Here is a 17,266-nt window from a genome sequence, read left to right as displayed (position 1 = left end):
GGTGTGGTATGATTACAGACTTATCGATCATGATGTTGTTGAACTCAACAATGTGGATAGGCATTATTGTATCATGAAGCTTGTGGTGTGGTATCGGTTTATTAACTTAATTGGCAGATCCAAGAAAATTTGTGTAACCTTTTATTATGTTACTCGGTTTACACAACATCTTCATCTTCCAACACCATGTATGTTTCAAGTTTCATAATGTATGTTTCAAGTTTATGTAATCTGTTCTGTGTGAAATGTGAGACAAATAAACTTAAGTTTATGCAAAGCAAGAGAAGTCACGAGTTTCTGTTGTTGTATAATGCTTGTTTTTGTGTTCTCTGTCTCATGTTCTTGTCTTGGTATTTCAGGTCCAAAAGAGTGGCATTGAGGTTTTCTTCAAAGAATGGCATTGACATTGGCATGTGGACGATCAAGTAAGGTTTCTTGTTTATGTTTCTTCTTCTTGAGTAGGTGATCTTCCTCAATTCTTCTAAAAAATTTAAATTTTTTTTAAGAACTCTTAATTAAGAAACTCCCATTAAACCACTCAAAATTAAAGTTTTTTAACTAGAGTTCTTAAGTCCACTTAAGTATATTTATATAATTAAATAATCATTAAGAAACCCAATTGGGTTTCATGGGATAATCATGCTCTTAGAGAGAGTAGTCAAGATTCCAAGATGATGGGTGTGAGCGGCTCCGTGTCTCCGCGAAAAGTTGTGTCTTCTCTCAGCCGTTCATTGTTTAAAATTATTTTATTTCTAATAGTTATAATCTACTATCATTCTTTTCTATGATGCGTCGACATTATCCACAGCTTGTAGTTGGTGACAACTGTGAAGTGAATGAAATAAGAGCTTATTTTAGAAATGATTGCTATAAATACTGTTTACGGGTCATTTTATTAACAAATTTCAAATCCCCTAATCATTCAACTTTACATGGTAATTCAGGGTAATTGATGGTTATGATCGATGGAATTTGCAAAGAGCGAAAATAATTGCTTCCACATCTGGTTGATGAGTGGGTGAACCGGTGAAGTAATATCTAATAAGGTCTAGGCTATTTAGAAATCATATATTTTTTAATGGAATGCTAATCATAACAACCAGTTTTGGTATGTATAGCTAAAAGATCACATGCAATGCAATACAAGGGAATATAAGAATTAATTTAATTACATAGCTTTTTTAACCCGTCTTCATTTTAAAGTCTTATATTTATACACAAGATAATAGAAAAAAAAATCTAAAATTTTCAAAAATACAAAAAGACACTACTCTGAGTTGACCAATAGTAGTATGTTTTTACACCATGTTTCACCTTTGTACAATATTATAAAGAGTAATAAGAAGATTACAAAGAAAAAGAAAAAAAAAAGGAAGATTACAAAATCTAAAAGGGACAAAACTATGGGATATAAATATAACAAGTTTAAGGGACTAACCTCTTACCTCTATAAGTCGACCCCTGAAACCAAGAAAGAAGCGATTGACCCTATAACATCCTTAAGAGACCTACCTATAATAATGGATAATTAAAAATAAACATTAGGTCTGCAATATAAAAGTATTTTTCTATTGTCACCTCCACACAGCTAAAGCGAGACTCTGCATGCATTGATGTCATGGGTGACGCAATTGACGCCTTCTTTTTTCCACATACTAGGATGAACGTGTCGTTTTTCGTTGGAAACTTCCGCAGCCATTATTATTTTCTTTCTTGTTAAGGTCCATTAGTTAGTGGGCTGAAGTGTTATATATTCTTATTGGGTTGGTGCACCCCAACCGTGTTAAAGATTATGAGTGGCCTGATCACATCCTCATCGATGGAGAACGAGATTGTGAACTGTTCTATTTTCTACGAATACCTTACCTCATTATCACACATATGAGTTTATTTTTGTGAATGGGCCATGATTTAAGCCAACCCATGAAACTAGACACTAGTCTTTGTCTCTTTGATATAGAGACATTTTGTCTTAGTTGGTAATGTTAGATTAAGCTCGTAGAAAAAAAAAACGAATTAATAAACCCCAACAGGTAATTGAGTAATTCCAAGGTATACCTTTTATATTTGAGGTACGTAAGGATTTAAATTAGTTTATATAAACTAAATATGTATATATAATAAGTTTTAGAAATATCTTTTTTTTATTTTATGAAATTAAAACATAAACTTAATTTGCTTAAAGGTAGTCGAAGCTAAAACACTATACCTGATAGATCCATGCTAGATTTGATTTCAGTTTGAATATAAAAAATGAAGTTCAAATAAATCAATATAAGTCTACCTCTTAGAGGTGAAGTCATATCTAACTAAAAGAAGAACTTTTTCTCTCTTAAAAAAAAGCTCTGTGCATTGCTGTCGCTGGTGGTCAGCTCCTTTGCCGGTGCCGGAGGCCTCAATCCTTTTTTCTTTCTCTTCTCTTTTCTTTGTCTTCTTTGCCTCGGCGATTCGATATGCTCGGCTTCTCTGTGGTGGTTGGCGTGCCCCGGCTTTTGACCTATATCTCAGTGCCATAGGTCTGGATTCGGTGGCTCATGTTCTCTATTGGAGCGTCGGCGAGTCTCGTCAGTGGTACGTGTGTGGTAGGACCGGTTTTTAGGGATTACAGTGGTGGTGAATTTTTAGATCTGTTTCTACTCTCCTCTGCCTTTGAGACCAGCGCTTGGTTGTATTAGCTTTTCGACTCTCATGATCTCCTGAAGGTTCAAGTGGTGTGGAGTCTCAGTTCTCTTGTTTGTTGGGCCGTGGTGAATTGCAGATCTCGTCTCCCCCCTCGGTGTCTTGGTGGGGTTTCTCTTCTTCTTTTCGGTCATGATAGGCATCGACGTTTTCCTCTCCGGTGAAATGTGCAGAGAGCAGTTGATCTCGTGGTCTCTTCCTTCTCTCTGGTCTTTGCGCTTGTTGGCTCCGGTATTGCTTGGCTGAAGCGTCATTTATTGCGAGTCGTTATCCTGGATGTTGGCCCTATCTTTTTTGCTCTATGGCTTTGGCAATTGCTATGTTTCAGGTTGTGCCCTCTCTCTGGTTTCGTTTTACTGCAGGTCTTCAGTGAAACTTGAGTGCCGAGAAGCTTCAGAACTGTATATCCGGTTCTCGAATACGGCTGCAATCAAGATTTTTGTGAGCTTGTGGTGTTCAATAGGTTCCAGATTTTTTTGTGGACCGCTGCCGTTAGACCGCATCATCCCAGTGCCATTGTTTTGGTCGCTTGACCATGATATGGTAGCTTCGGTCTTTTCTTTTTGCTTGTCGGATTGTTGACCTGTCGATTGTTATTGTGGCTATCTCGTGTCCCGTTGTTTTAGCTTTAGTTGTCTTCGTAATGTCGGGTTGGATTGCTCGTACACTGTTTGGATCATGGATTTGAATGTTTTAAGATCTCGATGAGTTCATGTCATGAAGTGTCGTCGGTCTCTGATGGGTTCGTGCTAAGGATAGGTACCGTCAGTCTCTGTTTGATTCGTGTGGAGAGTTTTTTCTATCTCTAGAATTAATTGTACTTAAAACGTCGTCGGGAGCCGTACCTTGAAACGTTGCCGAGAGTCTAGAGTTTGTGTCAATTGGCATCATCAGAGTACTTACCGATTTTGGTGTGGTGGTTGTCGATCAGATTGTTTAGCACTAAAATTGTTCGTGCAATCGTTAGTTCTAATATTGTATTGTTATTTAAGTCTTTTTAGATTTTTTCTTTTGGGACGTAAGTAATTTGTATGTATTTTATTTTTATTAATGAATATTTACTTTTTAGCAAAAAGAAAAAAGAAAGTCTACCTCCTGAATTTCGACAAGTCGGTTTTCCTAAGTTGGATTATAGACTGACGAACCAGATACATGCATTGGAGTATTTTTTGTTCTAGAAAAAAATGAGTATTTACAAAAGGGTGAATTAGCCAAATGACCAAATTTGAGAAGGAAATTAAGTGCATAGCATTGATTTTGACATAATAAAGCCCATAACAATTATGTCAACTTCTATCCGGTAATGCCCTTTTTTGTTCAAGTTGTCAGTAATAGAGAGAGAAACTGATGACATCAACAATTTGACACCCCACAATTAATTATCACACGTAATTCAATCAACACCACACTTTTGTTTAACACATAAATATACATCTAATTTTTCTATACCATATTACTAAAAATAATAGGATTCAAAATCCACTCACACCTAATAAATACTAAACTTTAATCCAAATCTCAACTCCAAAATAATAAACCCTAAACTTTAAACATCACCCTTCCATCTAAATACTAAACCCTAAACCCTAATTACTGAACCCTAAACCCAAATATAAACCTTAAACCCAATTATCAAAATCTGAAAATAGTATATAATATTATATAATATTAAACTAAATCCAAACAAAACTCCTCAATGCTAAACTCAGACCTAACTTTTGAATACTAAACCCAAAAATGCTATCACTAAACCCAAACCTAAACTCCCACCTTCCAAATACTAAACCCTAAATCCTAATCACTAAACCTTAAACCCAAGTATAGACTATAAACCCAAATAGAATGGAACAAAATACATAGTATAGTATAAATTGGTAAGCAAAAAAAATACTCTTTTTTAATCGTCAAATAGAACATACATAATACGGTCACTAAACCCAAACATCAACCCCCACCTTCCAAATACTAAACCCTAAATCTTAATCATTAAACCTAAACCCAAGTATAAATTCTAAACCCAAATAGTATAGAACAAAATAAATAGTATAGCACATATAGTTGTAAACAAGAAATTGATAAATAATGAATTTATCAAACAATCGATGGTACAATACTACAACAACCGTAGCATACTATTTAGTTTGGTACTTGCGAATTGTACAAAAATATAAGAATCGTACTATACTATAATTTTCTTTCACTACATATAGTATAGTCGACGAGTTCATCTTCTTCACATCTTCCTCTTTTTACAGACATGGTGATACACACATTCACTAGTCCAGAGTAATTATTCTTCATCATACCATATCAATACAGGATACTATAACAATTTAAATAACAATGAAAAAAATCAAGATGAACAACATTGAAAAAAACTAAAAAAAAAAAGAACTTGTGATGTCACCTCGTTGTTGTCTACGGTGCCATCTTCTCTTCCAAACTCAATTCCACAAGCCCAAAATCTATATTATTTCTTAATCTAGTGGTTTGTGTTCGTATGTATAAAAAAAACAGAGATTGGAGGAGAAGAGGAAGAAGAAGAGAAAGAGATGTGGAAGAATGATAACCACAATTTATTAAATTATTTATTTAATATTTCTTTTGATAAATAACTCTCAGCAGGTCACACAGGTTGAATTGAAGGGTAATATAGCATTATTACATAAAATACATGTACTGTAGATGAAAGTTAGGGGTTTTAGTTACGTAATGAATTATAATTTGTTTGAAGGTTATACAGTCCAATTTCCCTTTACAAAATGCTTATATCGATGTATACTTGTTTTTGGACGAAGTTATTTTATTTATATGTTAGTATTTATTTGGCTGCTTGACCCTTAAAATAAGTAAGAAATAAATAAAAATTAATTATATTTTTGAGAAGTAAGTGAGGTCACAAAGTCCAATACATCAGCAGACATTTTATGTCTTTTAGCAACGGCATTACATACGTAGCGTGATGTACAATTTTGGCATTTTTAACTTTTTATATTGCATTTAAAGGAAATACCCTAGAGGTTTACAACTAATCATGCCCATTTGATTATGATTATCTCTAATTCGTCATTGCTTAATCAGTTTTTCAACTCTTCTATGTGAAGAATAAAAAAGATTTCAATTAAACTCGTGAATATTCCAAAGTAATGTTCCAGGCAGTCGCTCGACAGACAAATATTTGTAAGTAATACTATTGATTTATACTATATAACAAAATGATATCTGTCAATTATTTGTTTCTGTATTCGATCATCTATCTTGTTCTCTAAGATAATATCTTATTGACGTATATAAAATTTTCTTTTTTATATTTGAAATTCAATATTTTGAAATATATTTTTTGACCGAAATTTGGTAGCTAATATTGAAATATTAATATCATAAACGTTTCAACATAACAAAGTTCGTTGGAAAGCAATTTCAATGAAGTGGAACCTCATAAAAATATGAGAAATAGTATATTTTCCGACTAAATACCAAAATTAAAGTATTTTTGTCCATTAAACACACACAAAAACGGTAAAAAGGTTTGTCCGAACTATTTTCGTCCCTAAAATTGTCGATGAATCAGAAAATCGAAAATGCTTTGCAATCAGCACTGATAATTACTACTTATAATTCGCAAGGATAGAAAACAACACAGCATAAGTAATAAACAGTTGAAAAATACATAGCTTAATAAAACCATCTCCAACCCACCTCTATTTCTTTTTTAAAATAGAAATTGATATTTTTCCTTTAAATATAGAGACAAAAATAGCATTTCTCTATTATAGAGTCATACTTTTCTATTTACAAAATAATCTTTTAACGTTTAAACTATTATAATTATAACCAAAACAATTATTTTTTAAATAAAATACAGTTTTTATAAACGTAAATCCCACTTTTTATTTATATAATAGTCTTTATAATGAAAATTTAGTTTAAATAGAGTTATAATTTTATAAAAATCTTGTAAAAGTTAAAAAAATAGGGCTAATTATCAACTTTCATAAATAAAAGGTATTTGTTGTAAAATTTAAATAGAATCTTTTGAGAATATTTTTATAGAAACAAAAATAGAAAAATACATTGAAAATAAATACATCTCTATTTTTGAGTTGCTTTATTTTAGAAATAAAAATAAATACATTGGAAATGATCTTAGGAATACAAACTTTTAGAGAAAGCAAAAAAAAAATGTTTATATGCCAATTAAATTATCTAATAAATATACTCTTCGATGAAAACTATACTTTTTAATATTAAACAATTGATTGGAAGTGAAGAACTATGAAGAGATAGAGAAGAAACGAGAGATACGAATCCAATCCAGAGAATATGAGAAAGTAGAAAAAAGTTGGAGAATATTGTGGAAAAAGCAAGCCGTCTGATCACGTTCCTTATATTATGATTAGCGCAGAAAGATGATATTCCACCGGTAAGGTGAAAGATTTGCGAAGCACCTTCGCATTTAGCTAAGAAAATAGTGTATTTATAAAATAATAATAAAAGACAGAAAGGTAATCACTTTTATTCTAAGTGGGCTCTGATAAGAACTTGTATGTATTATAACCAAGAACCTCCCAACCTCCCTCTCTTAGTCTCTACACACAGAGTCTAAGCCTCTTCTTGAATCTCACAAATCGAGATCTCAAGCCACAACTGATTCTAACTGAATGACTAACAGAAACAACTAACGAGCCCCTTATATCGCGAGACTCGTGTACCATCTGTTAACTAACTAACTAACTTGCCAGCTCATCACTCCTCTGAGCCATTCCCTCGTTGATACGTCTCTGCCTCCTCGAGATATAAACCCTTGTTGGCATATCAATACCCCCCGGGTGAAGAACGAGCTTGTCCTCAAGCGAATAAGTCGGAAACTGCTGTTTCAACTCCGATAATCGCATCCAAGAGTTCTCGTGCGACGGTAGATTTTTCCACGACACGAGCACCTCCAAATGACCTTCTTCATCGTACCGTGTACCCAACAACTCGTTTGGTTCAATCTGTAACTCATCATCCCTTGATAATGTCTCAGGTAGCGGAGTGATTACCCGACCCAGTCCAATCACTGGTTTCAACTGTGAAACGTGAAACACTGGATGCACTTTCGATCCTTCCGGCAACCTTAGACGATACGCAACCTTACCTATCCGTTCCAACACCTCATAAGGCCCATAGAACCTTGCTGACAGCTTGTGACACAATCTTCTGCTCACTGATTGTTGTCTATAAGGTCGCAGTTTCAAATAAACTTTCATACCTACTTCAAACTCCAAGTCACGCCTTCTCTTATCAGCGTTATTTTTCATAACCCCCTGCGCCCTTAACAAGTGTTGTTTAACATCCTGCAACATCAAATCTCTGTCACGTAACATTGCTTCCAGCTCAAAATTCTTCGTAGATCCTTCCTCAAACCGTAATAAAGCCGGAGGGTCACGACCATAAACCATCTTAAATGGAGTGCACCGCGTCGCCGTATGATAAGAAGTATTATACCAAAGTTCAGCCCACATCAAATACTTGGACCACGTCTTCGGATGCGCAGAAGCAAAACATCGCAGGTAAGTTTCTAGGCAGCGATTCAGTACTTCGGTTTGGCCGTCTGATTGAGGATGAAAAGCTGTACTGAAGCGTAGAGTAGTACCCACAGCTTTGAAACAATCTTTCCAAAAAGTACTAAGGAAGACCTTATCTCTATCAGAGATGATCGACCGTGGAAACCCATGAAGTTTCACCACCCCATCAACGAATTTTTGCGCAACATCAGCTGCCGTGAACGGATGTTTCAATGCAATAAAATGACTGTACTTACTCAATCGATCAACCACCACAAAGATTACGTTCATCCCTCGAGATATCGGCAATCCCTCTATAAAATCCATAGATATGTCTTCCCATATCTGCTCTGGAATCTCAATAGGCTGCAACAATCCGGCTGGTGAAAGCGTCGAGTACTTGTGGGTCTGGCAAATCTCACATGCTGCTATGTAATCCTGAACGTGCTTCCTCATTTTAGGCCAGTAGAACGTCGCCTTAATCCTCTGCAACGTCTTTAACACTCCTGAATGACCCCCTAACAGACTGTCGTGACACTCACGTAATATCATCAGGATATGCTTCGAATTTCCCGGTAAGAACAAACGCCCTTTGTAGAATAACCTTCCTTGTACCAACGTAAAGCCCGCTTTAGGTGCTTGGCCACTGCTTACTTTCGCAATTATCTCCTGAATGTCGACATCTTGATCAACCTCTGCATATATATCCTGAGCCTGTAAAGACGTAGGTACCGTTAGTGACAAGCAACGAGGTAACACTTCTGCTGCAGAGTAGTGAACAATGCGAGATAACCCGTCTGCAACACGATTCTCTGATCCCACTTTATACTCGATATCGAAGTCATAACCCAATATCCGCGTCAACCATCTCTGGTAGTCTAAAGTTACTTCACGCTGCTCTAGCAAGTACTTGAGGCTCTGTTGATCTGTTCTGACTATGAACCTTCGTCCCAACAAATAATGCCTCCATTTCTGAATCGACAACACAATGGCCATTAACTCCCGCTCATAGATTGGTTTCTGCATTTCTTTCTCGGTTAAAGCGTGACTGAAATAGGCTATAGGGTGCTTCTCTTGCATTAGCACTGCACCTAACCCATAACCCGACGCATCTGACTCAATTATGAACACTTTAGAGAAGTCAGGAAGCGCTAAAACTGGTGTAGATGTGATCGCCTTCTTCAGCTTCTCAAACGCTATCAGTGCGTCATGTAACCACACAAACTTGTCCTTCTTTAACAACTCTGTTAGTGGCCTGGCCAACATCCCATAGCTTTGTACAAACTTGCGATAGTACCCAGTTAAACCCAAAAATCCTCTAACATCCTTCACTGTTCGTGGAATTGGCCATTTCACCACTGCTTTTATCTTCTCTGGGTCTGTTGATACCCCTTTCGCAGAGATACAATGCCCCAAATACTCAATCTGTTCTTGACCGAAAGCACACTTCTTTCTGTTCGCAAATAACTTGTGCGTTTCAAATACCATCAACACTTCCCTCAGATGCTCCACATGCTCTTCCAATGACGAACTATATACCAATATATCATCAAAGAACACCAACACAAACTTTCTCAAGTACGGTTGAAATAACTCGTTCATGAGAGACTGAAACGTAGCCGGAGCGTTCATTAAACCAAATGGCATGACAGTGAACTCGTAATGACCCTCATGTGTTCTAAACGCTGTCTTCTCAATGTCTTCTTCCTTCATCCTTATTTGATGATATCCTGATCTCAAATCCAGTTTTGAGAAACACTTCGCACCATGAAGTTCGTCTAATAGTTGATCGATCATGGGAATTGGATACTTATCTGAGATCGTGGCTTGATTCAACATTCTATAATCCACACAAAATCTCCAGCTGTTGTCCTTCTTCTTTACTAATAAAACAGGACTAGAATATGGGCTGTGGCTTCGTCGGATTGTTCCCGTAGCTAGCATTTCTGTAACACTCTTCTCCATTATCTCCTTATGGACTTGAGGATATCGATACGGTCTTACTGAAATAGGACGACAACCTTGTTGTAAGATAATGCCATGTTCTCTGCCACGTACTGGAGGAAGCTCTGTCGGTTCCCTAAAGACATGCTCAAACTCATTCAACAATTCTCTGAGTTGTACTGGTACCTCAGACGCAGGTTGTATTGTCTTCAATGTTTTCTCCTTTGGTGGTAACGACTGATCCCCAATCAAAGTCACCTGTTGCCCTTGGTAGTTAAAGGTATACTCATGTTTCTCCCAATCTACTTGACATTTCCCCAAAGTTCTCAGCCAATACATCCCCAAAATGACATCAATATTACCTAACTCCAATACAATGAAGTCCGTAGTGAAAGACCAACCTTGGAGAGTTATTTGCACATTTCGACAAACTCCCACTCCACTGACGGAAACTCCTGTACCCAACAACACTTCTAACCCTTCGCCCTCCTCTGTAACCAACTTCAGTTGAGCTGCTACCTTTGGCGAAATGAAGTTATGTGTAGCTCCACTATCCAACATTACCAACATTACTCGCTTCTTGATGCTCCCTATCAGCTTTGTTGTTGTTGGTGACCCCTTACCCAAAAAGGATTGCAAAGACAGCGTCTTTAGCTGAGGTTCCCAAATGATTTCTTCGGTCTCTCCTTCCTTATCTTCCTGATTAATCAACTCCATCTCCAATCCGTTCCACACGGTCAAAACTCGTAGTGAAGCATTTGGACATACCCCGTTCACCAAATGTTGTCTACTCCACTTAGCATCACATTTGAAACAGAGCCCCAGTCGCCTTTTTTCAGTAATCTGTTCTTCCGACAATCGAACTGCCTGCTTCACATTACTCTGCTGCGTTGGAGTTGTAGTTGTAGTTGTTGTCGATGGCATCGCTTGCTTCTGTCTCCAACTACTCGTAGGAACATAACTTGAATACGACTTCGAGTTTGTATTCACTGCTCCACTTCCCTTTACTTTCCTCAATTTCACCTCTTTTTGTATAACACTGAACAACGAGCTATCTTCCATCTGATATGCTGTTGCAATCATATCAGGCAGGTCTACTGGTTTACACATTGTGACGACTTCCCTCATCTCTTCTGTAAGACCATTCATAAAGATCCCTTCACGTTGCGTATCAGAAACTCCTGAAGCTTGCGTTGATAAATCCTCAAATTGATGAATATACTCTGAAACTGATCCTGTTTGACGAACCGCGAAGAAAGGTTGACTAGGATCTCGCAGCTTCACTCGACTAAATCGAGCAATCAATCTCTGTTTGAATTCAATCCAAGTCTCAAAAGGTCGCCTCAAAATCTCACTGTTAAACCAGCTCAAAACATCACCTTTCAGACTAACTGAAACCAATCTCATCTTCGTCATCTCATCGTACTCCCCCATGCGAAAGAATCGTTCCGCTACTGCGATCCAACCATACGCATCCTCACCATCGAAAATCGGCAGCTCAACGCGTTTCATCATCTCACGGTAATCACTTAACGCGTTCGGAATCCTAACTTCTTCAATTCTAATACTACGGCCAGGTTCCGAAGTTGATGTATGTACCTGATCGGTGCTGGTCACCGGAATCTGATTGGGATCTGCAATCGTCGGAGCCACCGTGTTCTTCGTCAACAGATTGAACAATTCGGTGAACTTATCTTCCAACCCCGTCATCGAAGCTCGTAACTGCATCGTTGACTCTTGTTGTTCGGCGTAGTTCGACGCCACCGTCTGTGATAATGATTCCAACGTCGTCGCTCTCGTCATCTCTGGTTTCGCGATTCGTTCGTTCCAGAACGCTCCTCACGCACCAATTTGATAAGAACTTGTATGTATTATAACCAAGAACCTCCCAACCTCCCTCTCTTAGTCTCTACACACAGAGTCTAAGCCTCTTCTTGAATCTCACAAATCGAGATCTCAAGCCACAACTGATTCTAACTGAATGACTAACAGAAACAACTAACGAGCCCCTTATATCGCGAGACTCGTGTACCATCTGTTAACTAACTAACTAACTTGCCAGCTCATCACTCCTCTGAGCCATTCCCTCGTTGATACGTCTCTGCCTCCTCGAGATATAAACCCTTGTTGGCATATCAGGCTCATGTCTAAAATAATCGACGGCCTATGTTTCAGGAGAAATTTGCAGGACCACTCTATCGTAATGTCACGTTGCAGATTCTCTCCCTTGGCAAAGTTCTTCAAACCAAACCGCACCTATCTCTTTTTCAGCTTTATTAACAAGATCTATTACCATTATTTTCTTCTCCAGTTAACCAATATCTACTAAGATTCTGTTTCGAAATTCATTTTTCCTGCCGCCAAAAAACAAATCGACTGTTATGGTTATGAAGCGGAGGCATATTGAAGAGAGTGGGGTCAGATGACCCCACTTGATTTTAGTTATCTAACTGATCCGGGTATAAATTTTCAATTGATCCCTATTATTTTGTGAAGTTCATGTTACCCCAACTAAAAATACTTGTTTTTTATATAAGATTTCCCGGTTGTAAAAATTTCTGCCTCCGACTCATGAACTTAACTGTAATGTGCTCCGTATAGGTTAGGAAACATGTTTCTAAACGATAATACTTATAGAGTAGTTACGTTTTGGACATAGTTACTTAGACTTATGTCTATCGCATTTCATATGTGCTCATTTGAATCTTTCTTGTACTGTTTCGATCCATAATTTGAGATTATTTTTGTCACGAGGAAACATTTCGTGGAGTTGCGTAAAAGATCACGAATGCATTATTGAATCGAGTTGAGTATGACTGTAAATTAAGAAAAAAAGACTTCGAAAGGGAAAGGGATATCGAGGTGATGACAGTGATGATCATGTGGAATCATTATGAAACGAACATATAATTGTTATGCAATATTTTTTAAATTGAGCTCTATATTTATTAATTCAGCAAATGATATAGGCATATAGCTGACTATCGTATAAATTAAAAAGAAAATTTAAAGCAATAATCAAAGGGATAGTTACTAATCCTAAACCCACCACGTATCTCCGCCGCCATTCCAGCTTTTCCTGTGTGCTTTGATCGACTTTTTCTTAGAGTCTTTATTAATATGTGGTCGTATTCTTTATACTTAAATTCCAAATTCCTTTTTATGTGTATGTGTTTTCATTTGTAAGATTTCTATCTAAATAGTAAATATGAACCACCGGCATAACTTTGAAGAGCAATAATAATACTGATGTCAAGATAAAATGGTTAAGAAACTAAAACACATAAACGATCGTAAAAAAAACAATAAACGTTATGTATACAAACTCACTGAAATAAATATACATAAAACAATAATTAATCGTCAGATAGTGGTTGTTAGAATTTGTTCTGTAGGTCTAAGTTAGGAGTTGAGTCTCCTACTTTAGATTTCAATTATGGATGATCACCTATAAACACATGCAAAATAAACATCGAATTTGTATAGACATCGTAAATTTAGCATGGGTTTTGGCATTGATGCCCACAATTTTTTTATTAAAAGAGATAGACAACACATCTATAGTTTTAGGTTATATGAGATGAAGAGCATATATAGAGTGAAGACCTTTATATTATTATAAAGACTGGGATGTAACATATATAATTTATAGATGTAATGAAAAGCATAATTTGCTCTACCTATATATATATAGAAATTAGTCTTGTTTTATTTAATTTCAAGTTGGGACCTAATATTAAGTATGTATCGTTGGAGTCGCAGTGCCATGTAATTGGAAGAACTATAAAATATGATAGAAGTTAGAATCGTGGGTTGTTACTTATTAGTTTTTGTTGTATCCGTCCATATCTATATACTTTTAAAACGGAATTAACATATGAGCCGTGATATTCTCGGAAAATATTGCTATACACGAATCATAACCGGATCATCAAAAATAAAATATAGCTAGATATGCGAATTTGTAAATAAAAATACACACGGAAATGAGGAAGAATCGACAGAGTTCCAAAGAAAGAGCACTAACTACAACATTGACATTATAAAAATAGAGAGAAAGAGATAGTGATAATTAAATAAAAACCCTAATCATATACTAATTAACTAGGAGAACAAAGCTAAATCCTAACTATAAATAGACTAATGACAATACTCACTTTGTGAAAGAAGCAATCTGAAATATTTGCAAGAAGAAAAGTTTTGTTAGGCTTCCGTACGATTTTATACTAAAGCTTTTATTAGCTGATAAGTTGATTTTAAATGGGGAAAGGTTTTCAAGTAGTTGTGGTGAGAGATTATGATCCAAACAGAGACTTAAAGAGAGTGGAAGAGCTTGAGAAAAGCTGTGAAGTCGGGTCTTTATTAGTTGATCTCATGGGTGACCCGCTTGCCCGGATCCGACAATCTCCTTCTTTCTACATGCTGGTACGTTTACACAATATATATACGTTAACGTTCAATGGTTTTGATTTGCCCTTTTTCATTATTTTTTTTCTCGTTTTAATATGGGCAATGCATGTGACAGGTGGCTGAGATCGATAATGAGATAGTTGGGATGATCAGAGGAACGATCAAGACAGTGACACGCGGTGGAAATGCATTACACGATGGCAATTCACCGGTTATAAGCACCACCAAACTCGCCTTCGTCTCTGGCCTCCGAGTCTCTCCGTACTACAGGTTCGAGTTCATTTATAGTGTTTTCTTTAATTAATTCATTATTCATAACCAATGCCTTGATTACACATTTGTTACGATCATTTCTTCAAAAACAAAACCATACGATGGTTACTAGTTAAATTAATATATTTTGATGATACATAACGCCTAACGGAAAAGGAAGTTCAGATTATTTGTTGATATTTTTTAAAATACTGACAACTAATTAAATTTAAATATTATAGGAGGATGGGAATTGGATTGAAACTGGTGCAAAGGCTCGAAGATTGGTTTCGACTAAACGACGCCGCTTACGCATACGTGCAAACGGAAAACGACAACGCAGCTTCGGTCAAACTCTTCACCGAGAAAAGCGGTTACTCCAAGTACCGAACACCTACTTTCCTGGTCAACCCTGTCTTTAACCACCGAGTCACAGTCTCACGCCGAGTCAATATCATCAAACTCGATCCTTCCGACGCCGAGTCAATCTACCGCAACCGGTTCTCCTCCACCGAGTTTTTCCCTTCGGACATCAACTCAATCCTCACCAACAAACTCTCTTTAGGCACTTTCCTGGCCGTGCCACGTGGCAGTGACTACGTGTCCGGGTCTCTACCCGGGTCATGGGCAGTTATAAGTATCTGGAACAGCAAAGAAGTGTACAAGCTTCAAGTTCAAGGGACTTCTCGTCTCAAACGCACATTAGCGAAGACGACGCGCGTTTTAGACGGCGCGTTACCGTTTCTGAAGATCCCGTCGTTTCCTAATCTTTTCAAGCCGTTCGCCATGCATTTCTTGTACGGTATCGGCGGAGAAGGGCCACAGGCGGCGGAGATGGTGGAGGCGCTTTGTTCACACGCTCATAACATAGCTAAGAAGAGTGGCTGCGCCGTTGTGGCTGCTGAAGTGGGGAGCTGTGAGCCACTCAGAGCTGGTATCCCACACTGGAAGGCTCTCTCGCCGGAGGATTTGTGGTGCTTGAAACGTCTCCGAGATGACGATGACGGTGTAGACTGGACTAAGTCAACGCCTGGATTGTCCGTTTTCGTTGACCCTAGAGATTTATAATGATTTGTTTATGATATCATTAGAGAGGAATATAAACACCAAACACAAGAATTGAAATTACAAAATCCGAGACTAAGTCTTTAGTGTTATATACTCGATTACTCTCCTTACGCTTTTTAGTTTTATCTGTAATTTCACACTCGATCAAAGTGTAAATAAACTGGTTTTCAAACACAAGCTAGTAAAACATGCACTATGTAATGTACCAATGTTTTTAATGTTACTCGAATCATACTGTCGGTTATTATCTATGTATTAATGGATTATTGTTTTTTTTCTTTTGAAAAAGATTTAATGGATTATTGTTCATAAAACAGTAAAATGTTCTAGGTATGACTGAGACTGTATGATCATGCTTAGATTAATTAGCTGATAATGAGTGATTTCACTGACTAATTCACGTATATAGAGCAAATTGTAATTTTATATCTATTTTTCATTCAAAAAATCAGTTGCGAAACCTAGATAATCGATCACATTTGAATAATCTCAAGTTGTAAAATGTAATTTCATATTCCCGTAGGAAAGGAAGTCAAAACCAAAGTCTACGGTTTTTGGTTACGTAGATCGAACAGTATTTTAAAGGAAAAGGTTGATGAATCCAAAATCAATAGATAATAAAAAGCAAATAAATTAACAAAATGGAACAAACGTAAACTTTTGAAAGTATATAATATAAACTGGATGACGTAGAACAAAGAAGCTCATAGAAGACTAACCACCTTTTCTTTATAGTTTCTTCTGGTCAAATTTGGCAGGCTAAAAGGCTTTTCATTTTATAAAATAGATGATTATCTTGCAAATTGCTAGTATTGTAATTAACAAAGAAAGAACAGGTTCTGTTCAATAGATACGAAGTCTTTCTACGTTTGAATGTTAAGATTTATATCAAATTAAAAACAATCTACCCACTAGTCCTCTTAAGAGATTAGAAAAAGTTGGTAGACCACTTGTGACAATTACAACACATGCGAGTAACAAATAAGCTAAAATTCAAAGAAAGATTGAGAAGCAATTGAGTCGGGAACAAGATGATATTCACATTATGTAAACCTAAACTTTTCATTTTCAATGATATTCACATTATTGCAAAAAAAAAAAAACAAGATGAGACGTTATGCATGGTGCGATCGATAGTAGTTTCAGTAGAAATAGTTGACTTGGAGACCAAAGAGAATATTCTGGCATATTGTAACATCCAGCTTGAAGAAGCAGTGGACATTCAGAGAGGAGATAGTCCATCCGCAAAATTATATTTTAGTGTAGAAGTGTAAATTTTTATGTTTTTGAATCCTGCAAATATGATTTTGCGGACAAGCCCATTTGAACGTAGACAATCCCAGAAAAGCAGAGTACACAGTTTGGTG

At 36.7% G+C, this 17,266-nt stretch overlaps 1 protein-coding gene across 1 annotated transcript; it reads left to right on the top strand.

Annotated features, from left to right (window-relative positions):
• Nucleotides 1-14,383: 14,383 nt before the first annotated feature.
• Nucleotides 14,384-17,135, top strand: LOC103829503 (probable N-acetyltransferase HLS1). The gene is made up of 3 exons (XM_009105172.3): nt 14,384-14,594; nt 14,695-14,849; nt 15,074-17,135. Exons 1-3 carry the CDS (start codon nt 14,430-14,432, stop codon nt 15,897-15,899), a joined length of 1,146 nt encoding a protein of 381 aa, XP_009103420.2. The 5' UTR covers nt 14,384-14,429; the 3' UTR covers nt 15,900-17,135.
• Nucleotides 17,136-17,266: the final 131 nt, after the last annotated feature.

The sequence above is a fragment of the Brassica rapa genome, chromosome A07, assembly GCF_000309985.2.
Source record: "Brassica rapa cultivar Chiifu-401-42 chromosome A07, CAAS_Brap_v3.01, whole genome shotgun sequence".
NCBI lineage: Eukaryota > Viridiplantae > Streptophyta > Magnoliopsida > Brassicales > Brassicaceae > Brassica > Brassica rapa.
The sequence above is the reverse complement of the archived record's forward strand: the minus strand, read 5'-3'. Positions and strand labels throughout refer to the sequence as shown.

What these genes read in the sequence shown, in the direction of transcription:
- LOC103829503 (XM_009105172.3), top strand. Translation starts at nt 14,430, where the DNA reads ATGGGGAAAGGTTTTCAAGTAGTTGTGGTGAGAGATTATGATCCAAAC. An exon ending in CTCCTTCTTTCTACATGCTG is followed by an intron (nt 14,595 to 14,694) that starts GTACGTTTACAC and finishes TGCATGTGACAG; the next exon opens with GTGGCTGAGATCGATAATGA. An exon ending in CGAGTCTCTCCGTACTACAG is followed by an intron (nt 14,850 to 15,073) that starts GTTCGAGTTCAT and finishes TAAATATTATAG; the next exon opens with GAGGATGGGAATTGGATTGA.